The sequence below is a fragment of the Hemicordylus capensis genome, chromosome 5, assembly GCF_027244095.1.
Source record: "Hemicordylus capensis ecotype Gifberg chromosome 5, rHemCap1.1.pri, whole genome shotgun sequence".
In the NCBI taxonomy this organism is placed as follows: Eukaryota; Metazoa; Chordata; class Lepidosauria; order Squamata; family Cordylidae; genus Hemicordylus; species Hemicordylus capensis.
In genome coordinates this window covers 226,769,611-226,793,086 of record NC_069661.1, presented here as the reverse complement: position 1 = coordinate 226,793,086, position 23,476 = coordinate 226,769,611, and the positions used below count along the sequence as shown (strand labels likewise).

General features: G+C 45.9%; 1 protein-coding gene across 1 annotated transcript in view; it reads right to left on the bottom strand.

Annotated features, from left to right (window-relative positions):
* Positions 1 to 23,476, bottom strand: part of LOC128327450 (tyrosine 3-monooxygenase-like) — a 37,128-nt gene that overhangs the window by 484 nt on the left and 13,168 nt on the right. Inside the window, exons 6-11 of the mRNA XM_053256249.1 lie at positions 19,299 to 19,444; positions 14,339 to 14,474; positions 10,687 to 10,756; positions 8,223 to 8,279; positions 6,512 to 6,607; positions 561 to 694 (exon numbers count right to left, since the gene is read on the bottom strand). Coding sequence (XP_053112224.1) covers positions 561 to 694; positions 6,512 to 6,607; positions 8,223 to 8,279; positions 10,687 to 10,756; positions 14,339 to 14,474; positions 19,299 to 19,444 — 639 coding nt within the window. The remainder of the gene's footprint in view (positions 1 to 560; positions 695 to 6,511; positions 6,608 to 8,222; positions 8,280 to 10,686; positions 10,757 to 14,338; positions 14,475 to 19,298; positions 19,445 to 23,476) is intronic.

The following is a 23,476-nucleotide window of genomic DNA, read 5'->3' as shown; positions in this document are numbered from 1 at the left end:
CTGCCATATACTGCGTTAGAGACCATAGGTCCATCTAGCTCAGTATTGTCTACAAAGACTGGCAGTGGCTTCTCCAAGGTTGCAGGCAGGAATCTCTCTCAGCCCTATCTTGGAGATGCCAGGGAGGGAACTTGGAACCTTCTGCTCTTCCCAGAGCAGCTCCATCCCTTGAGGGGAATATCTTACAGTGTTCACACTTCTAGTCTCCTATTCATATGCAACCAGGGTGGACCCTGCTTAGCTAAGGGGACAAGTCATGCTTGCTACCACAAGACCAGCTCTCCTCTCCTTCCTAGTGTGGGTGCAGAATCTTCTAAAAGAGGGATCCTCATTGGACTCAATAGTGCCCAATTTCTCTCATATTCCCTTACCATTGACATGCATGCAAAGGTACAGGCAAAGGCAGCACAGCAAGGCATTATGGGGAGTGCACCTGCCCTTGTGTTTCCATCCAGCCAAATTTCAACCTATTTCATTGATGAAGTTCATTGATGAAGTTCAGATCACCCTTGTTTGACCTTGTGCCATTCTGCTTGAATGAGTGCCATTGGCCTACTTACTGGAGCTTAGCCTTTGCATCTTCAAAATGTTCTGCTACAAAGTAGAGTGGCTGGAAGGTCTGGTCCTGGTAAGGCTGAACCACCATCACATCTGGGTCAAAGGGTTTGTATTCTGGCTTCTTTGATAAGGCATACTTTAGGAAAGAACAGTAACAGAGTTGAGAATTTGTGCACAGGGGTGTATAATGATTGTCTTAATCACATCTTCCTGATAGGACCAGTTTGAAACTGGGTGGGCCTTCCTTGGAGGAGGAAGATCCCATTACTGTCTTTTGCTCCCACCAGAATCAAGGGTAATCACTGGGCACTCATAAATCTCCACTTATGAAGATGCCCCATTCAAGGACACAGCAGATTTGGGAGATCTGATGCCCTCTGATCCCATTCCAGACTCTCCAAAATCATCCCAGGACCTCAGTGAAGGCACAGGACTCATCTGGCAGCTTGAGGCCTCCCATCCCTGAGCCCTACTCAGAAGCAGGAGGCCAGAAACACCACATGCTCCAGACCCTTTGGATGCTCCCGGAAGAAGTGCAGTGATAGGGGCAGCTCCAGAGTTGCTCAGTTGGTGCCCAGCAGTTGCTGATGCCACATCACATCTTGATTAACATCCTGCTATTTGGAAGCCTAGTCCTTACCTATTGTATTATTTACTTATTTCAAAGAATCATATCCTCCGTTCTTCATAAATGAATTGATGGTGGCTTAGAACAACATTCATTAAAAAATACACTGTAAAACACAACCTCTAATATGCGATTCTATAATGATAAGGCAATCATTAAAAGAGGGCAGTCCCAGAGAAATATACAGAGTTAGGGGAAGACCTGCCAGAATAAAAGAAAGTCTTCAATGTAAAATTAAACAGGTAGGAGGCAAGCCCCTATGATCATGGGGCAGGGAGTTCCAGAGAGCTGGGGCTATCATTCATAAGGCTCACCCACATGTCACTGACAATTAGAGGAGAGGACGGAGAGATCCGTCTCCAGTTACCAGCAGTACGTCTGATGGTGACTCGGAGCTGGGACTTTTCTGTAGCTGCTTCTGGTCTATGGAATGCACTCCTGGCAGATATCCACAGTTTAGGCTCGCTGTCGGCCTTTAAGAGAGCCCTAAAAAGTGTTGTTGTTTTTAAAAAGTATTTTAATTGGTTTTAAATGGTTTTAATCATTTTTGAACTGTTTTTCTATTGTTTTTAGCATTGTGTTTGAACTGTGTGTTTTATGTCTTTTTAAAAGTTGTTGTACACCGCCCAGAGCCTCTGGATGGGGCAGTTTATAAATGTAATTAACACTACTACTACTACGACTACTACTACTACTACTACTGATACTACTACTAATAATAAAAATAGTGTTTTAGAAGATTGTGGGATGCACAGGAGAGCCTCTCTACATGATCTCACAGATTGGGCACAGCCATATAGAGGTAGGTGATCCTTCAGGTATTTTGGCCCTAAGCTGTTAAGAGCTTTCAAGGTCAAAGCCAGCAATTTGAATCGGACCTGGAAAAACACTGGCAGCCATTGCAGCTGGCACAGCAGGAGAGTGATATGAACTAAGCATCTGGCTCCTGCTGGAACCCTTGCTGCTGCACCAGCTGTAATTTCCAGAGAGCTTTAAAAGGTAGCCCCATATCATGTTACAGTAGTCTAACCATGCGGTGACAAGGGCATGGATCACTACGGCAAGGTCAGCTACTGGACAGTGCCCTGGTTTTGCTAGTAAGGCAGGATTCCCTATCTCCTTGGAACACATAGTAATTGGAGGGGAGAACTGTTCTGATATGGTTGGCTTCCCTTCTCCTCCTTGGTTTTTGCCCATGCAGTATCCAAATTCAGCCCCCATTCAATGTAATGGAGCAACTTCACTTCATTCTATCAAACAGGGAGAGACGGATCATTTTTCTGTGTCATGGAATGGCTTGAAAATCTGATACTTTTCCAGATTTTTTGGATTATTTTGATTGATTTGAGGGGCCGCCTGCCCCCAAGGGTTGTTGCCCACTTGACAAGGTCATCTGGGTAGGTTCTGCTCCGGGTGCCAACAATGAGGTAGACTCAGCTGATGTCCATGCAGGACAGGGCCTTCTCAGTTGTTGCCCCAGACTCTGGAATGCTCTCCCAGTGGCCATCAGTCTCCATCACAGTTTTTAGAAAGCGTGTGAAATTTTGGCTTTTTACCCAGGCTTTTTATGATTGTTTCTATTGCTGCTTTATTTTTTTTATAGTTCTATTGTGCTTATTTTTTTAATCAGATCTGTATTTTTATATAAATATTTTAATTGTGTAATTTTTGTAGTCTTGTTTTAACTTTTGTGTGAACCGTCTTGGGATTTTTTAAATGAAAGGCGGTATAGAAATTTAACAGTAGATAAATAAAATTTCTGAATGCATCTGAGATGAGCTTGGGAGAGCTTGCCAGTCTTTAGAACCCCATTGCATTCTTAACTGTTTTTGCAGTGTTCTAGGTGCCATGGAGGGAGGGAGACGGCACAGTAGCTGTGCCAACCCAGACATGAGAAGGGCTAGGGTTCAGTTCATATTAGGATTTTTGAATGAATTCAATTCCCAATTTCCCACTACCGCTGTGCATTTCTAAGTTCATAATTGTCACTAATAGAAGAGCAAGAGGAGAAAAGGCTGCCTTGGTTCTTTCAGCCGGAAGGGTTAAAAAAGAGATTTACATTTGAGGAGGATTGCTGCATGCCTTCTCCTTGGTTAGCAGAGCACAGTATGTAGGCTATTCTTCTGAGAATACTTTTAAAATCCAAACCAGATGCATTAGTAATATGCAGATATATTATGTTTCAGGCCTTGTGGAAGCAAGTTGAAAGGCTTTCATCTCAGGCACAGTTTTCAAGCAGAATCATCCCTTCTATGCAGTGGGAAATTATGCTTAGAAATGGTCAGATGACCTGATTTAGCCTGTTGCAGCTGAGGGGGGCCTTGTTTCTCTGCAAACGGAGCATGTGAAAGTGGTGAGGTCTGCCAAGAGTGAAGTATGGGCCATTACATTTTACTGTACATAGGCTAGACTCCAGGCTGGGTGTTAACATAAAATTAATTTTACATAATGCAGAACAGCTGACAGTACAGTGACATTACAGTGCAGTGCTTAAGGGTTTGGGGTGCGTTGCTGTAATTCAGCAAACATCAAGGTTGGCCAGCAGGCAGATTTTCTTACATAGGCTTTTATGGATGGTTGTACAGAGTCACCCATTTTGAAAGACAACAAGGTTAGGCTTGTTCACATGATTATTCAGAGGGCTGCAGGGCCCCAGCTGCAATCTGGATTGTGGAGGCACACACGATCCCTAGTATCATAGGTGCCCATAGGTGTCTCACCTGAATCATGTGATTCAGCTTTTCAGTGGCTCTGCATGGTCGCTGCAGACCATGCCCCCGCCCCCCACCTCTGGCCTCCCAGAACCCGGAAGCCATCCTGGCTGCCATCTCCCTGCCTTCAGCTGGGAATGGCTTCAGGCCAGCACCAGCCCGGCTCCCATTGGCACTGATGCCAGAGTGAGTGACTGAGCATACTCGGCTGCACTTGGCAGTCCCCGGAGCACTTCAGCACTGCTTGGGCAGCTCAGGGAGGCAGGGGAGAGGCCAAGTGAGTGGTGGCCACAGACATACACTGCTGAGAGGGCTGCCAGCAGTGAGTTCTGGGGTGGCTCATCAGTGCAGAGGGAACTTGGCAAAAGGTGAAGAAGTCACACAGAAGTGCCATCTTAGTGGTACTCTATCATAGGAGCATAGGAAGTGTTGGAGCTGGGACCCTGGCAGCATCAGCTCTCAGCTGCAATGTCTCGTAGTGACCACTGGGGATTTTTAGGGTCATGGATAAAAGTGCTGGACTCTTCCCCTCTTTGTTCTTCCAGTGTTAGTCTCCATTTTTGTCTCTCCAGAGATGGCTGTTTGTTTTGGTCTCTCTCCCCTTCAGCCTTTAGCTCAGCTTTCCTATCCTTTTGTAACTTCTAAATAAATCCTTGTTCTTCTTCAAACTTAACGAACTGTCTCCAGACCTCTTGCTTGGCTGAATTCTCCCCAAACTGGCTTTGCTTTGCTAATGGGAATTGAACTGACATTCTTCCGCTACAGGAAGCTGCCTTATACTGAATCAGGCCATTGGTCCATCTAGCTCAGTATTTTCTACACCAATAGTTCCTAACCAGGGTTCCTCCAGTTGTTGCTGAACTACAACTCCCATCATCCCCAGCTACAATTTACTGTGGCAGGGGATGCTAGGAGTTGTAGTTCAGCAACAGTTGTAGTTCAGGAACCATGGTTGGGAACCACTGGTCTACACTAGGGGTGTGCACAAAACTGGTTTACCTAGTTCAGTTCTAGTCTAAACTAGACTCGAACTGAACCAGGCATGTCCCCCCCCCCAACCCCGAATAGACCCCTCCCCCGGCTTGGTTCAAATAATTGTCAAGGTTAAGCCAGTTCACACTTCTCTAGTCTACACAGACTGGCAGCGGCATCTCCAAGTTTGCAGTCAGGAGTCTCTCTCAGCCCTATCTGGAGATGCTAGGGAGGGAACCTTGAACCTTCTACATGCAAGCATGCAGATGCTCTTCCCAGAGCGGCCCCATCTAGGGATGTGCAAAAAGGTTCAATGTCGAACTTGTTCGTCAGTTCAGGGTCTAACCGAACCAGCCCGTTTGGTCTGACCCTGGACTGAACCCCCTGGCCCATTTAGGGGGTTCAAGGGTATGTTTTTTAAAAAAATTAAAAACATATCCCCTACGGGGGGTTCTCCGAGCTGGTATGCAGAGGTTCCCGCTCCCCCCACCGGCCTCTCTTCCTTTCAAAACCAGCCCGTTCAGCCATTCTTTGGCCCGTTCAGGCCTTTCCCCTGATGTGGCAGGCATTTTGGAGGCTGCCACGCCTGTGCAATGGGCCTCTGCATGGCCTGGCCAGACCACTCAGAGGCCCATTGCGCAGACTCAGCGGCCTCCAAAATGGCCATCATGCCAGGGGCAAAGGCCTGAATGGGCCAAAGAACGGCAGAACGGGCCAGTTTTGGAAGGAAGGGAGGCCAGCGGGGGAAGGGGGCAAACCTCCGTGGACCCCCCTCTGCTGCCTCAGAGAACCCCCCCAGAAGGGGTAAGTTTGTTTATACACACACACACACACACACACACAGTTCATGAATTGCCCCCCAGACCTAACCAAACCGGGGTTGCGGGGTTTGAGGGGGTGCCAGACTGAACTGACCCAGTCCAGTTCAGGTCCAGTTCAGACTTGAATCGAACTGGACCAGCCGGGCCCGTGCACACACCCCCAGCCCCATTCCCTAAGGGGAATATCTTACAGTGCTCACAAGTAGTCTCCCATTCAAATGCAAACTAGGGCAGACCCTGCTTAGCAAAGGGGACAATTCATGCTTGCTATCACAAGACGAGCTGTCCTGTGCCTCAGAGCAGTTGTGCAAGCTGGAACACACAAGGGGGACAGGCCAACAGATGCGGCTGTGATGCGACAAGAAGTGGTGAACCACCCAGCAGTAGCCAGGGGTATATGGGTAATATCTCCCCCCACTCAACACACAAAAAATACATTGCAAGGGTTTTCTTCTGTGTAATAGACAGCCTATTTCAATATTACCCTGAAATTAGGAATTGGGCATAAAACTTTTGATGCAAAGGATCATAACACTAATTATTCCAGCCATGTTTTACAGATTCAGAACAGACAACAACCAGATTTCTGAATATTCTGATCCTATTATTTCATTACAGTTGGCTGGTAGCTTGTTGCTTCACAATTAATTAGAAAGATGACCAGCAGTTTCATTTTAATATGAACCAGGTGGCTATGGGCTCAGTGCTGCCCTCTAGTGATTTTAGTTGGTAAGCTTATCTCGTGTGAAATAATCATACTTCTAAATACTCAGATCTTCCAGGAAAAGCTGGAAATCAGGCAAGAAATGCTTTCTACTTACCACCAGCTCCCCATAAGAAGACAGGAGACCTGCTCCATACGCTTTGATAGATTCACTTTGTTTGCAGAGGCCGAACTCAACCGTGAACCAATAGAGCTGAGAAACACAGAGAAGAATGGATTAGTTTATGAACACTGCTCTAAAGAAATGACCCTGACCCGGCTGCCCCCTTGGAGTGCAGTCACCACATTCCCGAAGAATATATACTGCATACAGTCATAGTGACAGTTCGATATCTATTATTGAATTAGAATAATAGAATCGTAAAATGTCAGAGTGGGAAGGGACCTTAGAGGTCTTCCTGGCTCAATGACAGAAACAGCATTCCTGAGAGATGGCTGTCCAGCCTGTGTCTGAAAACCTCTAGAGAAGAGCCCACCTCTATATGAGACAGCCTGTTCCACGGTCAAGCAGCCCTTACAGTTCTTCCGAATGTCCAGACTAAATCTGCTTCCTTGCCATTTCCACCCCTTGATTCTAATCCTGCCCTCAGCAGCAAGAAGTGAACAAGTCTTCTCTGTGTGCACAGTCTTCGAGCACACAACGGTGTGTTGCACAGATACTTCCAGGGGAAGGGGAGATTGGTCACACACACACACACACCCCGCAAGCACCTGCTTTATGCATGCTGCTTTTGCCTGCATGCACACAGTGGCTGTCATATATTGGTGCACCTAGGTAATCTTGGAGCCTGGAGTCTGGACCTAAAGGCCTTTGGAGCCACACCCCTTGCAAGGTAAGCATTACACACACACACACACACACACACACACACCCCGTGACACACACAGTATTTTTTAACACGTGGGTTTTTGAGGACACGGACAGCAACTGAACTCACAAGAATGTAAGAATATAAAACAGGTATATTTATGCAAATATGCACTCCCGGAAACATTTCAACATGCAACTTAACACCTTCCCCACTCCCCTGTCTCTAAAGCACCTGGTGCAGGTCAAAATCACACTCGGCCACCAGGTGCAGTGCAGGCCCGCAGCCTGGCACCATGACCACACCACCCGGGACAGACAAAAGAGAATTTGAGGGCCCCCAGGGGTGTGTGTGGAGGCCCTGGACTTTGGACCTGAAGTCCAGGGTAAGAGCGCCTCTGCTGCCATACTGCGGAATGTTGCATTTGTGTTTTAATGAAACATGCACCTAGTCATGCAAGAATGTGCAAGCCCTGTTGTGCAATGGAGGGCCACTGGAAATAATGGCTGTCCATTCTGCAACTGTGTTTGTGTAATTCTGCGAAACTCTGCATGCACATTTCATTAAAAAGCAAACAGAACATCGAGCAGTATGGCAGCCAGTATTAGGATGTCAGCCAATGTGAATCCTTCAAATGATGCAATGGGAACAAGAATCATTCAGCATAGGTAGGTCATTTTCAGCAACATCCCTTTGGCAAGGTAATGTATGTTTCATCCATTACAGTAGATCAGGAATGCTCAGCTTTGGCCCTACTACAGATGTTGGCCTACGATTCCATAATCCCTGGCTATTGGCCTCTGTGGTTGTGGATTATGGGAGTTGTAGTCCAAAAACACCTGTGGGGGGTGGCCTAAGCTGAGCAGGCCTGCACTAGATACATAAGAAAGGCCTGCTGGATCAGGCCAAGGTTTAAGGACCCCTCGCCTATGGAGGCCGGCACATAAAGAAGAGGGGTTGAGGAATAGGGTTCATGATGGAAATGTGCTGTATACTCACTGTAGACAGTTTTTCTATATCTGCATCAGATGCTCCAAGGGAAGCCAACCCTATGTCCTAAATCAAGCATATGAGAATGTGAGGCGGAGCAGGTTCAAATAGGTTAAAAAGAGAGATTCACTGACTCTTAGATGGAGTTCACCTAATCCCACACATTCTTTCCACCAGTGCCAATCAGATGTCTCTGGAGAGTCCATAGAGGGCACATTGGCAAGCAGGCTTCCCTGCTTGTCTCCCAGCATCTGGCATTTGGAATCTACTGCCTCTTAACATGGAGGTATAATGATAAGGCTATCAATGGCCAGCATGCATCAATTTATCTTTGAGAACATATAGTGCTTTGACGTGAGTTTACTGCACTGAAGGCAGGATACTTAGCCAAAGGATAAACATCTGTAACTCCCCATCCGCCAGTTTAATTTATTGTATCATATAGTTTAATAATAAAAATAATTGAGAACCAGTTCTTCATATCTGGACTATTGTTTAGCCAAGAACATTGGATGTAAGGACATATAACACATCATTGCTAATATGAAATAGTCTTTGCTGGTCCACACCCATGTGATTTGAACAACATCTGGTTACATCAATGTAGAACTGGGAACCATATTGTAATGCTCATCCTTACAGCACTTTAACACAACCACTTTCAGCCTAATACAGAACAGTGCTTGACCTGTTCACCTGCAATGAAACCCACCCACAGCAGGCCATGCAGCATCCAAGAGGGGAATTGGTGGGGAAGTCCTGTGCATTTATCAGCTGCCACAGTCACATGTTTACTGGTGGTGAACCAAAGGTCCATTTAACCATCTGCCCAAAGGTCCACCTAATTCCGCATGCATCCTGTTTTCCAGAGTGGCCGGCCAGATGTCTCTGGGAAGCCCACAAGCTTGACAGCAGTTATAGCTCTCTCCCACTGATGGTAAGCTACCAGCAGAACCATATATAGTCTGTAGACCTGGGCTGCACAACTTCAGTCCTCCTGCAAATGTTGGACTACATTTCCCATTGGGGAGGATGGGAGCTGTAGTCCAAAAAAAAGCGAGGGAAACAAAGTTATGCAGTCCTGCTGTCGATCAAGTACGTTCAGAGCTATGCAAAAACTTGGAGAAATGGTCTTGGTGGCTGGATTTACTGAGGAAGCTCCCAAGTGAGTAGCACCACCCCAAGACCTTTGAGCACCTGAGGCTGGGCATCAAATGCTGCCCATGACCACCTGGGCCACTGCTGTTGTCTAACCTGTCACTCTCCTCCTCCTCCTCCTCCACCACCACCACCACCTCATCATCATCATCATCACCACCACCAGCTGCTGCTGCCACCTGACTTAGCAACAACACACGACAACCTGCTCTGTCCTCCTCCCATGCTTGAGCATTTGAAAAGGAGAAGATGGAGCAGAAGAGGGAGAAGGTTAGTGCATGTCTCCTCTCCTCTCCTCTCGGAGTAGGCTGCTGCAGAGGAAGAGGGCAGGGGTGATGAGGAGGAGGAGGCCTCCTTCAAAGGCTGCCAGAGGAAGGCACCCACCCACCCCTGATAATCCGTTGCCTGATGCAATCATCTTAGGTTGCCCCATGATGCAGCCAGCCCTGGAGCTGATCAGTCAGATCTAGGGATGGGGCTGGACCGGTCCTGAGGCCATTGTAAAGGCCTCCGGACCAGTCCGGACCTGGGCAGTCCGGTTTGGGTGTGGGGGGGGGTAGCTTTAAGAGCCGTGGGAGGGTTTACTTACCCCTCCCGCCCCTTTCCCGCTCTGGCGCCGTAATTGTAGGAGTAATTGGGGTGGCAGGATACCTCCCTGCCGCCCCTCCTCCGCTGTCGCTGTAAAAAACTCCCAGGAGTCCTTTGCGCGTGTGCACGTCACAGAGACATGAAGAGCGCGCACAATGTGCACACGCGCAAAGGACTCCTGGGAGCTTTTTACAGTGACAGCGGGGAAGGGGCGGCAGGGAGGTATCCTGCCGCCCCAATTACTCCTACAATTACGGTGCCAGAGCGGGAAAGCAGCGGGTTAGTAAACCCTCCCACTGCTCTTAAAGCTACCCCCCAACCCAGTGCCGGACCGCAGTTTGGCGATTCCGTGCACACCCCTAGTCAGATCAGTAAGGAAGCAGGGAGGGCTTACACAAGGTGGATAAAGGGAGCCAGGCTGAGCTCTCCACGGTGAGCATAACCTTCTGGTTAAGCTCAGGAGCTGCATCACTCCCTCATGCTGGGAGCTTTCCAGGGCCTGGTCTCATAAGCTGGGTTCAGTCACTTCACAGTTCCCTTCTGCAGAGCTTCCCCATAACAAGGGATTTGGGGAGAACTGCATTGACTGTCCATGCCCCCCACATGCTCCGCCTGGCAGAAGCCTCTAATTTCTGCTTGCTTCTGCTTGGGCTGGGTAGAATTCTGAAGCAAGTCTCATTGTTTACTACCCAGCATAAATGATTCCGAGAGAGGGAAGGGGGATTACCTGTGAGAATTGTGCAAATTCCTTGTCAGCTAACATGGGAACATGGCCCAGCAGTTCATGACAGCAATCACTGTGCAAACAAAATTTTAACATATCATAACATGCTCTTTGTTTCTTTACCCAACAACCTATGGTTGCCACGTTGCAGCCCAAAGGTGGTACGCATATCTTTAAATTCCCTGGTGCAACAGGAGGCAAGGCAGCCAGGACGTATCTTAGCTAGCCCTCCTTTCCCTGTCCTTTTGTTTGCTTCATTTGCTCATCTGCTGTGTACACATGAAGTCCTAAATATTATGGGGTGGAGAAGTAAAGAGGATGACAAGGTAAGAGAAGTTACAATTGCCTTGTCTCCTGCATATACACATTCAAAGGCCTATGCACATTGTCAGTGTGACAACCTAACATTCCTGTAACAACCACTCAAGACATTAGGAGCCTATGCCTGTGTTGTTTCGTTCCCTTTTTTGTATTTGCTGAAAGAGAACTTAGATAAGTTAGAACTAGGGCTGTGCATGAATGGTTTGGCACCAAACTCATTTGCCTTGAACTGGGCCAATTGTGGACCAAACTGGGGGCAGTTCAGTCCATGATTGGGGGCAGTTCGTGACTGGGGGCAGTTCAGTCCATGATTGAACTGAACCAAGCCCAGTTTGGTCTGTGATCGAACTGAACCAACTCCAGTTCAGGAGGACTAGTTCGGTGCCGAACCGGCGGCTGGGGGAGAGAGGTAGTAAAAGGGTCTGCTTACTTTACCAAGTGCACTGTCCACACCACTGCTTGCCAGATATCCCTGACAATTGGCCACTGTGGCTGGTGATTATGGGAGCCGTAATCGAACAACGGCTAGAGAGCCAAGGTTGTGCAGCTCTGAGTCAGAATATTCAAGCATGCAGACTGCAATCACACAACCAGGTATATTATTCAGTTTGGCTGTGGCTGGGTTTCTGAGCATTGCGCTCTCTCTCTCTCTCTCTCTCTCTCTCTCTCTCTCTCTCTCTCTCTCTCTCTCTCTCTCAACATGATTGCTATCCATTTGCACTTAAGTTAATTGCCCACATTCATGGGCTGTGTTGTCAGCAGGGAAATGTCTGGAACAGTGGCTCTTTCTGAGTTGGAAGACAAATTGGAAGAATCTTAGTGTTCTCCTGGAGAAAGAATTCACCTCCTAGGAATGGGAAATGTATGAAAAGCACAAAGAAACAGGACCCAAAGGATTGAGCAGCAGGAGGGAGTGGGAAGATCTGCGTTGCAGGAGAAGATGTAGAAGGAAGTCCAAGTGAATGCCTATGGCCAGATCTTCAATCAGGCAATGGCTATATGGCTACAGTGGGTACCTGTGGCTTTGGGCAACTGGATAACTGATCTTAGATACGTTTGTTTCAAATTAGGTTTGCATCTGTTCAGGGAAATCACTTAGCAAACACTGAAAAGGGAGGGAAATAACACATGCATATGTTCCTGGGGCATGGTGAAGTTGTCAGAAGGTTGTCAGACTGCCCCCTAGGAAATGTGCATAGGCCTTTAAATCAAACATGGGACATTATCACATGCAATGTTTCCTCTCCAGTGTGCCCCCCTCCACCTCAAAGCAGACTCCTAGGTTGCACTCTCTCCAGTGGCGGAATAAGCACACCATAAGTGGTGCCCAAGGAGGTCTAGAAGGGCAAGCAACCCCCCAGAAAAGTAGCTTGTTCCCATGCTGCCTCTCATTGCTGGTTACTTGGGGGGGGGGAATGCACTTTTTACATGTTCAGAGTGATTTTCTTAATTATCACCAATCTATATATCTATATCTATATCCTGGTAACTGGGCAAAGAGCCATCTTTTTAAAGTGGCGATTCTCTTTCTTTATTTAGCAGGGGGAAAGCAACTGGCTCTATCTATCCCCACAACAGCATCTCTCCACCAGTGGCTGTTGCTGGTGTCTATCATATGTTTCTTTTTAGATTGTTAACCCTTTGGGGACAGGGATTCATCTTATTTTTCTATCTATCTATCTACCCACAGGCGTGGCTCGTGAATGCGCCTCCAGTGGGGGTCAGCAGCGGGGGGCTTCTTTAAATGTAAATGGAGCCGGTGCTCCGTGCCACCCAGCAGCCCCCACGGCAGGGAATCACCTCCGCCACTCACCTGGCTCCCACGGGGGCTGCTGGACAGCATGGAGCACTGGCTCCATTTACACTTAAAGAAGCCGCCCGCCGCACACACACCCCCCTGAGGTGAGTTCATGAGCCACCCCTGTCTGTCTGTCTGTCTGTCTATCTTTTACTCTCACTATGTAAACTGCTTTGGAAACTTTTGTTGAAAAGTGGTATATGTTATGGTATATGTTATGGTATATGTTATGTTAGATAGATAGATATAACATTTCTCTGTATGAAGGAGGGTTTCCCACAAGCTCACTTTCATCTATGGTTAGGATGGGGGCATTCATATGGAATATTTTGTTATTTTTTCTTTCAGAAATCTAACATGTGGGGGAAAGTTTCCAAACAAGTTTCCAACAAAAAAGTTTCCAAAGCAGTTTACATAGAGAATGAATGAATGCATGCATGCATGAATGAATGAATAAGATGGATCCCTGTCCCTAGCTCAGTACTGTCTACACTGACTGGCAGTGGCTCTCCCAGCCCCACCTGGAGATGCCAGGAATTGGATCTGGCATGCAAAGCAGATATTCTTCCACTGAGCTAGAAAGCCAGTAAAAGAGAAAGGGTTTAGCTGTTAACCCCCCTCATACATACACATTGCTCCCCCCCCTGGAGAGTTGATGGGGCTATAGCACAGCAGCAGAGCATCTGTTTTGTGTGCAAAAGGTCCAAGGTTCAATCCCTGGCATCTCCAGATACTGCTGTATGAAATTCTGGAGAACTGCTAGACCATATTACGCTAAATGGATGACATTAGGCAAACTTTTAAAATCAGCAGCTCTCTTGTTGAACTACAGCTCCCATCATCCCCTGCCAAAAAGAGCTGGAGGGCCAAGTTTGCACACCTCTGATTCTAGAGTGCAGGCTGGGTTGCTGCTTTAGGTTAAACAAAAACAGGGAGAAAAACTCCACGTGGTTAACGTTATGTGTGGTTTGAACCTCAGATAATTTTTTACGATTAAAATAAAATACAGAACTTGGCAATTCAAATGCTGATGCTAGATTTTTAGGTCACTATTTGAAAATCTAAACAGCCTGTAGTATGGTCTGAAAAAGTGTTGGATAATAGAGATTGGCCAGAGAAGGGTGTTGCATGTGAACACATCATAAATGACTGAAGCTGACAGTCAAAACTAAGCAAATGCCATTGATGGATGGATAGATGAATGGATGGATGGATGGATTAAGTGCCGTCAAGTCGTTGTCGACACTTAGCGACCACATAGATAGATTCTTTCCAGGATGATCTGTCTTCAATTTGGCCTTTAAGGTCTCTCAGTGGTGTATTCATTGCATACATGCTGAGAATCCTGAAGGCTTACTGTAACCTTTTCTTGCTCTAAGTGGCTGTCTGAGAAATACAGGCCTCACGCCCCAGAAACCAGCTATATTGTGTTGATATTGTCTTAAATGGAGCACCTAGCCAGAATACCGGACCAACGCTGACCTCTGCTGGCCACTCATTGCCTGAGAACCAGGACATGACCTTCCTACTACTCACGGTTCTGGGGAATGCATTGGGGAAGAGGAGTGTCTGATGTACTGTGTGCTCTGGAAGACACGAAATGCCAAGCTGGCAAGAAAATCCCGAGCAGACAGAAGCCCTGCTGCTGGTCTCAGCTGAAAGCCTGTTCTTTCTGCAAGATAAATGGACAGAGACATAGAATTTGCTGTGGCAGGGATAAGCATGATACTAACACATAACAAGGGGCAGTCTTTTCATGAGGCAGGGTGAGATGATCATGGGGTGTAGCTACCATTAAGTGTGGGGGGGGACAACAGATGTCCCTGAGCCCCTGAAGGAGGGGGTGCTGCCAGCTGGCTGACAGCATGCTCTTTGCCCTTAAAGAAGACGGTGGGAGGCAGGGGCCTATCTTCACTTTCTGTATCAGGAACAGTAAAGGCTCCTCTTTAGGGCCAAGTAGGGCCAGGCCCTCCCAAGAAAGAAAGAAAGAAAGAAAGAAAGAAAGAAAGAAAGAAAGAAAGAAAGAAAATTAAATATTTAATTGCATTACATCAGTTAAACTTCCAAATATATTCCATATATGTGTGTGTGTGTGTGTGTGTGTGTGTGTGTGTATACATACACACACATATACACACACACACACACACACACACACACACACACACACACACACACAGAGTGGCACATTTAATAGAGATCATTTAAGCATTGTAGCAGTGTGACAAAAACCCCAAACTGGCACCACCAACTTCAGACCTCACCAGCCACCACTGCTTAGGGCCCATTCCACCCTTCCTACTGCCCCTGGGTGAGGCAGTCAAGTACAGGTGTGAGGGATTCTCTTTTAGAGGGAACACTGTTCCCTGCCACCACCACCCACTTCCTTACTCCACCAGGACATGCCAATGGAAGAATGTAAGTAACCCTGAGGAAGAGTAACATACAGGCTAGTTCACACGATTGTTATTTGGGTAGGAGGAGCATCGTATCCAAGTTCGGGAGCTGTGCGTGCTTCCATTTTGTGATTGTGCGCTCCTAAAAAGCAAGGTAGGAAGCATGGAGAGCTGTGAGGTTCATGTTAGGCAGTGTTGGAGATACGCTTCAGGAGCATCAACTCTTTACACCTTCTGTCCTATTGACCACTAGAGGGATAAGGAATAAAGATAGTAAGCAAGGGTTTTCCTCTTTGTTTCCCAAACACTTGTTGTCTCTCTCTCTGCTCTGGCTTCTGATTGGTAATCTGATACACTCAGGTCTCCCCCTCCTCTTCCTACCTGCTTGCTACACTTTTACTTTGCCACCTAATGGCACAACGGGAAATGACTTGCCTAGCAAGCATGAGGTTGCTGGTTCGAATCCCTGCTGGTATGTTTCCCAGAACACCTATATCGGGCAGCAGCAATATAGGAAGATGCTGAGTCTCATCATCTGAATCTCATAATCTCATACTGCACGGGAGATGGCAATGGTAAACCCCTCCAGTATTCTACCAAAAGAAAAACCACAGGGCTCTGTGGCTGCCAGGAGTCAACACCGACTCAACTTTGTCTTTACCTCCTGCTCTTGCTCCATGCAGATAGAAAGCTCAGGAACACAGGCTTTTATATCCAAGTATGAAACTTCCTTAATAAACATTTACAAGTATTTGGACCTTAAATGGCCATCTCAAGAAACTCATAATGGGCTTGGTTCTTCTCATACATGCTTGCTCTATATCACGGGTCCCCAACCTGCGGCCCTCCAGATGTTGCTGAACTACAATTCCCATCACCCCCAGCTACAACTTATTGTGACCAGGATGATGGGAATTGTAGTTCATCAACATCTGGAGGGACGCAGGTTGGGGACCCCTGCTCTATATAACTGAGATCACTGAAGTCCCTTCCCTACAACAGGTAGGAGGGATTTTCCTCTTACCACATTACCCAACAGGTACAGCTGCTGGGTAGGATGGAGCCCTGCTACCCAGCACAAGACGTGCAGATTATCACTCCCCCCATCTCCTACCTTGTTTTTTATGAACATGCAACCATAAAACGGGAGCATGCACAGCTCCTGAACTTGGGTAGGAGGCTGGTCCTACCCTATTGCGGGTTGTGCAAGCCAGCCTAATGTGCAGTAAAATCAACTTGATGTTCTCAGTGAGCAAAACTTAGAATTAGTGGCTGACACACAGCACAAACTTCTGTTTGCATTTCAGAGAAGCATTCACATAATTGTGCAAAACTGTGCATAGTCGTGCAATGACCATCCACCCACAACTGTGTTTGTGCAATTTTGCACATTTGCACAAGAGCACTCTTACACAATTGGGCAAATGTTTCATTGAGAAGCAAACAGAAGTTTGCACTGTATGCCGGCCAATGGTTGACATCTGATTCCTGACTAAATTACTCAACAGAAGCCCCATTGAAATTAAGTGGGCTTTTAGGGTAATGGACCTAAGTAGTACTACTGATTAATTTAGTTTGGGTGTCAGCCACTGGATTCAATATACCAGGCTCTGCTGCTGCTTTCCCTTCATTTATTTCCACACACTCTGCCATGCCATGGCAACTTCTCTCTCATGCTAACACCTCTCTCTCTTGACAGGGCCTTGGAACAGAACTCACATAAGTATACAAACCTATGCATTCCAAATAATTCATTTTCATTCTCTCTCTCTCTCTCTCTCTCTCTCTCTCTCTCTCTCTCTCTCTCTTTTTCCTTGGAAAACTACTTTTGTACCTAAATACTAGTATATACTGTGACTTTTCATGTGGAAATTGGTTGACCTGTGAATAATAATTTGCAGTTGCTTAGTACTTTAGCCTCTGGGCATATCTATAAGTAGTACTCATTTTATTTAATTTTTATCCCACCCTATAAGGAGCTCAAGCCAGCAAAAGAGCCCTACTTAGCGGGGAAATGGCTTGACTACCAAACCAGAGGTTGCCGGTTCATATCCCTGCTGGTATGTTTCCCAGACTATGGGAAACACCTATATTGGGCAGCAGCAATAAAGGAAGATGCTGAAAGGCATCATCTCATACTGTGTGGGAGGAGGCAATGGTAAAACCCTCCTGTATTCTACCAAAGACTCTGTGGGTGCCAGGAGTCGACACTGACTTTACAGCACACTTTACCTTTATAACCCTATAAGACAAGATAACCACCCACTGAGTGCCATGGTTGAGCAGGGATTTGAACCCAGGTTTCCCCAGTCTTAGTCTGACATGCAAACCACTGCTCTACACTGGCTCTCACTGAAGCATGTAGCAAACTCTTGTTGCATGCTGTCCAAGAAGAAGATAAAGAACTTGTTCCTACTTGTTCTTCCAACACAATTCTCATAATGTAAATGCCACCCTGAATGCAGTTAAGGTCCCTCTCTACTGATGGCTGCCATTAAAATAAATTGCAGGTGGGAAAACTCACTATGCGGTACAGAGGATTCAAGTGGTGAATGTTATTAAACAATACAGTCAGGAGATAAACTTGCCATGAGAAGATGCACTTATGGATAATATTTACGTGGACTCTCAGGTGGTCACTGGTTCAAATCTTACTTCAGCCATGAACTCACTAGGTGCCCTACTTGGCCTCAATATGGAAACAACAAGAACAACAACAAGAAGAAGTGATAGCAGAATAGAAGAAAAGGAAATAGAAAAAATAACAAAATACAAAGATCTACAAATTGAAATTGAAAGGCTGTGGCAGAAGAAGATCAAAATAATCCCAGTAGTAATTTGGCGCCCTAGGTGCAATTCCAAAACAGCTTGAAGAGCACCTCAACACCATAGGGGCCACAGAAATCACCACCAGCCAATTACAAAAAGCAACTTTACTGGTAACAGCCTATATTCTGCAATGATATCTATAATAATAACAGCAACAATACTGATAATAACATTCAGCCATCCCAGGTCCTTGGAAAAGACTCGATGTTTGGATAAAACAAACCAGTCAATAACACCTGTCTGTTTAAACAAGAAATAATAATAATAATAATAATAATAATACCATGCTATCTTTATTTTTTCTTTAGTTATCCTAGACCTTTGGAAAGGGCCCGATAATTAAAGTACCAAATCCAGTCAATAACATCTGGTAGACTGTGTGTAAACAACAACAACATAATAATAATAATAATAATAGTAGTAGTAGTAGTAGTAGTAGTAATAGTACTGGAACATAGGAAGCTGCCTTATACCAAGTCAGACCATTGGTCCAGTCTACAGTGACTAGCAGTGACTTCTCCATGGTTTCAGGCAGGAGACTTCCTCAGCCTTCTCTGGAGATGCCAGGGATTGAACCTGGAACCTTCTGCATGCAAAGCAGATACTCTGCCATTGAGCTATGGCCCCATCCCCCCTGAGGCAGTACTACACTGAGGCAGCTGGTGGCCTTGCTACCACCTCCATTTCCTTGATACATCAAATTGATCCAACGTGCCCTACGCTATCAGATTGATTTGATGAGGGCTCCCTCATGTGCCTCATCAATATTTGATAGGAATCCTGTCGCTAACATGGCTATTATGTCACTCCACAATATACAAAAAACACTTTGGGACCTTCAGTCTTCTCACATAAGGCCACCCGCTTTCTTTAATGACAGAAGCTCTGTGCATAACTACTGAACAGACAAAATTCAACAGGTGATGGATTTTCCAATTTGGAGATTCTGTGATGGGAAAAACTTCACCTTAAGCTGTTAAAGCCAAGGAGCTTCTATCCATATAGAGCAGGCATCCTGATTCGGCATCATCCTATGCCCATATCAACCTCTCTCCTATTCTCTCCCTTTCCTCAATCTGGCTGCTGTAGTGTCAGGACCCCTACCTGATTGACACACTGCAAACAGATCAGAGGATGTACAGAATGGTGCAGTTGGACAACAGGAAGGAAGCCATTCAAGCAGGCATTCCTTATGAGGAACCCACTGGCTGGATCTGCTGGCCACATGGACCATGCAGAGCTAAGGGATAATGGAGCCACAAGGAGCTTACCTGTTAGAAATGTAGACACATCTTGCAGCTGAGGGATACAGTCTGCTTGGTATCCACAGTATTTTTCTAGCTGATTAAAGGCATCCAGATATTGCTTACAGGCATGGGTCGGGTAGAGACTGCTCAGCTTCTGGTAGATTTCCCTCCTAAAAGCAACAAATGTTAGCTGATAATTACACTCTCTAGAATCAGCATCTTTTAAAAGACAGACTACACACAGGGGTGACTCAAAGTATTGCAGCACCTGAGGCAAGGTGCAAAATAGTGCTTTGCCCCAGTTCCCTGGTGGGGAGCCAGCCCCTATTTTTAAACCAGCCCATATTTAAAGCACAGGTTTCATACCACAGAGACCTCAGTGATGCTTTAGTTTGAATTAACACATTTAGTTCAGATTTGCGCTTCCAATTAATATGTATTAATCTTCCGGTATCATGAAGTCTTAAGTAGGTTAATGGACTGAAAATCTATGGGAAAGTATACTCCAATTAGGGGTGTGCGAGCCAGCCATTTGGCCAGTTCGGCTCAAATCCGGGCCCTTTGGGGGGCCATTCTGGTTCAAACTCGGACCAGCCGAACTGGGCCAGCTTGCACATCCCTAACTCCAGTCACAATGTACATATACTCAACACTATGGATTTCAAATTTTGTATGTGCTCAGTCCATTTTAAAGGAAAAGACCATTTATAATAGTTGGATACAAGATGTCCTTCAGATTCACATTTAGGAGTGATTCATACTGAGTGTTTTACCATTATTTGCTTTGAAAGCTGCTCTCTCTTTAAAAACCAAAACCAAAACCAATCCAGGTATTTAGCTATTGGAAAGCAAAGAAGGAATCGTGCAAGAGCAGGGAACCGTATGGAAATAGTTGGTTTTTAACATTCAGCTCTGGGGTTCCAACACATCTGTAAACATTGCTTTGTGGAAATTGAGCTCATTATTGGAAATGCTGACTAAGGCAAATGACCTTTTCCTGTTTGGTTACTGTGTTTCTTATTCCTTTTGCTGCTGAAGTGTTGCTTTGAAAGGTGATAGCCAGCATCTTACAACAGCTGTCTCTGTTTTAGATAAATTTCAGGGCTTTGCATGGGTGTAACTTGCAAGGCTAAGGGATGAGAAGCCAAACAAAGACGTAGACTTCCAAGAGTGGCTTTTGTTAGTCACGTATCAAGCCACATGAGCTTTGGACCACGTCCAGGATGCAGCAATCAGGAAAAGTTCAGGGGAAAACCACATCAGGCTCATGCTTTGATCTAAGTAACATCTTGTGGAATATTGGGGGATTCAGCATGAAGGTAAAAAGTGCAAGATGTTTGGTCCATAATTCTGTCCCATTTATTTAGAATTTTTGATATAGAAGGGAGCAGGCTGAGCTAGAATTTTTCTCCCTGATCCACTGATTTTTAAATTATTATTATTTTTAACTCACAGGGCTTTTTAAAACAAACAATCCTGGGAATCATTAAAAAAAATGTTATGCCTTCTCCTGCAGCTCCAGGTGGTACTATCCACTACCACCTCATTCTGCTGCATGTGACTGGAGACCAGGTCTCACTCTGACTCCTAATTAGAGGGGAAGAGGGAAGTAAGGAACAAAGGCGTAACGATAGGGGGGCAGGGGGGCACGTGCCCCCGGCGCCATCTTTGCTGGTCACGTGGGGGGCGCTGCCATGATCCCTGCCGATCCCAATTTTTTTTAAAAAAATGTTTTTTAAATGCAAAAAATGCGCCGCGGCGCCCAGGCAACCCTCACTTCCGGCTTCCATGCAACTTCCCCCCCCGCATACAGAGTGGCAAAATGCAGCCACTCTGTATGTGGGGGAAAGTCGCATGGAAGACGGAAGTGAGGGTTGCATCACTTCCAGCTTCCATGCGACTTCCCCCCACCCACAACACATAAAGAGTGGCAGAATGCAGCCACTCTGTATGTGGGGGGAAGTCGCATGGAAGCCGGAAGTGAGGGTTGCCTGGGCGCGTCGGGAGACAAGACAAGGCGGCGGCAACGCTGAGAGCCCTCCAGCTGGAGGCAGGAGAGAGAAGCTGCTCGCTTGGAGGCAAAGCCCAGTCCAGGAGCAGTAAGTAAGGGAGCCCTGGAGGCGCCCCTATGTATTCCGCACAGGGGCTGGCGGAGGGAGCAACCTACCCGCTCCCCGCTGTCTAGATTCCCAAATCTTCTGCGAAAAGGCGGGAAAGGGGGCAGAAGCAGGGAGCCTGCCTGCTGCAGAACCGTGTTTGCATTTGTTGGAGCAGCCATAAACAAACAAAAAAACCCAACACAACCCACCCACCCCCACACTAAAAATAAAAAGCCTGGCAAAATAGATACGTTTTCAGAAGCTTCGTAAAGGACAGAAGGAAGGGAGCATTACACATTTTTGAGTTCCAGATCAAATGCACTCTGTGTATGCTCCAAGGCATTCTGTTTAATTTCATTTGTTCTTGGCTGAGCTTTGCCATGAAAAACAGGCACCGGGGCTAAGACCTCATGAGCAATGGCTAAAATAAGCTCAGCCAGTGATTTGTAAAAGCACTTAGAAACTCGAATAAATCTAGAGGGAGCACTCCAAACTTTACTGGCTTGCATGTTCTGGAACTTAAATGCTTGGAAAGCATTAAAAAAATAACACTTGTCTTGCTTTCTGTGGGCAGAAGATAGATGTTTATTCCACTGGCTTAGCTGAGTGTGGTAAGACTGTGGAGTAAGGGGGGGGGCCCGCAATGTTTATGAGGGCTTCAGTTCATAGCCCACCATTAACTATAGTTAATAAGAGCTAAATATATCATTTTACTATAAGGCTTCATATTATTTTACTATATCAGTGTCCTTGTCATTGATATATTCAAGCAACTACATATGGAAACAAAGTGGTATGTGACCTGTATTAACAAATGTCTCTTTGTGGTTTAGTTATTGTGGGGCTTTAAGATTGTTCTTTAGCCATAACTGGCACAAGTTAATTCGCATACAAACCTGCAATCTATCCACTATAACCCAAAATGTGTCACTAAAAATTATGAAGGTGCTGCTCAGTATATCTTGGTTTTAATATGATGTGTACTGATTGCTGCTAGATGCATTTTCCCAGAAAGTGATTTTGTTGCTTTAAACACAGGCTGAAGTATTCATAAAGAGTACAGGGTTACACTTTGCAGTGATTGTATGGCAGTGAGTGGGGATTTAGTGCTACCAACACTGTGTTTATTAAAGACAGTAATTGCCATGAAATTTAATGGAATACTGCTGTCATCCAGATATCTGGCTACTTAAAAAGAACATAGGAAACTGCCATATACTGAGTCAGACCATTGGTCTATCTAGCTCACTATTGTCTTCACAGACTGGCAGCGCCTTCTCCAAGAAGAATTTACAATGACTCCCAATACTACTCCTACACCTGCCTCCTACTTTCACTTACTGTAGCTTTTCTCATTACACTGTCACTTAGTGAAAGGCATACAAATGGAGGAAGCACTAAGTGACTACTATGAAGAAATACCTACACGTAGAGTGCTATCTAATGAATAATATAAAAAGTTAAAATAAAAACACATTCAAATCTCTTTTAGCAACAGTGGCTTCTAATTGCTGCTCAAACAGATTAACAGATTAACAAGCATAACTTTCAGATAAATTAATATTTGAATTTATGGTATACCTTCAAAATTGCATGGCCTCCTGAATACACAGATATTTTGTAATAGCCCTAATCACAGGGGTGTGGCTTGAGGCCAGATAGCTGAGTTTGTGTTTATAGAGGATCACTTTCTGTACCAGGCAGAATGTGAGCATAGGCAGGCACTGGTGGAAGAGTAGATTACGTGACAGTCAGATGTATGTTGGGGGGGCGCGGCGTGGGGGGGTGCAATTTCAGTGCTTGCCCTGGGCGCCGTTTTCCCTAGTTACGCCTCTGGTAAGGAAGATACTCTGCAACACTGTTCAGATTTATATTCCATCCAGTGACACGATGGTGAGAGCATTACTTTTATAGGTAAAATAAAAGATAGCGGCCATCAATGTTACTAGTCACACACACAACACCATTTTGGGGTGCTTCAGTGTACCTCTCAGACATAGCCACTTAGCCATTTTTTGCCTTAGCCTTCTTGGAAGAGAAAGGCTGGCTGCGTTCCAGACAAAAGGTCATTCTGGCAAGATGTATCCCAAGATGCCTTTCAGG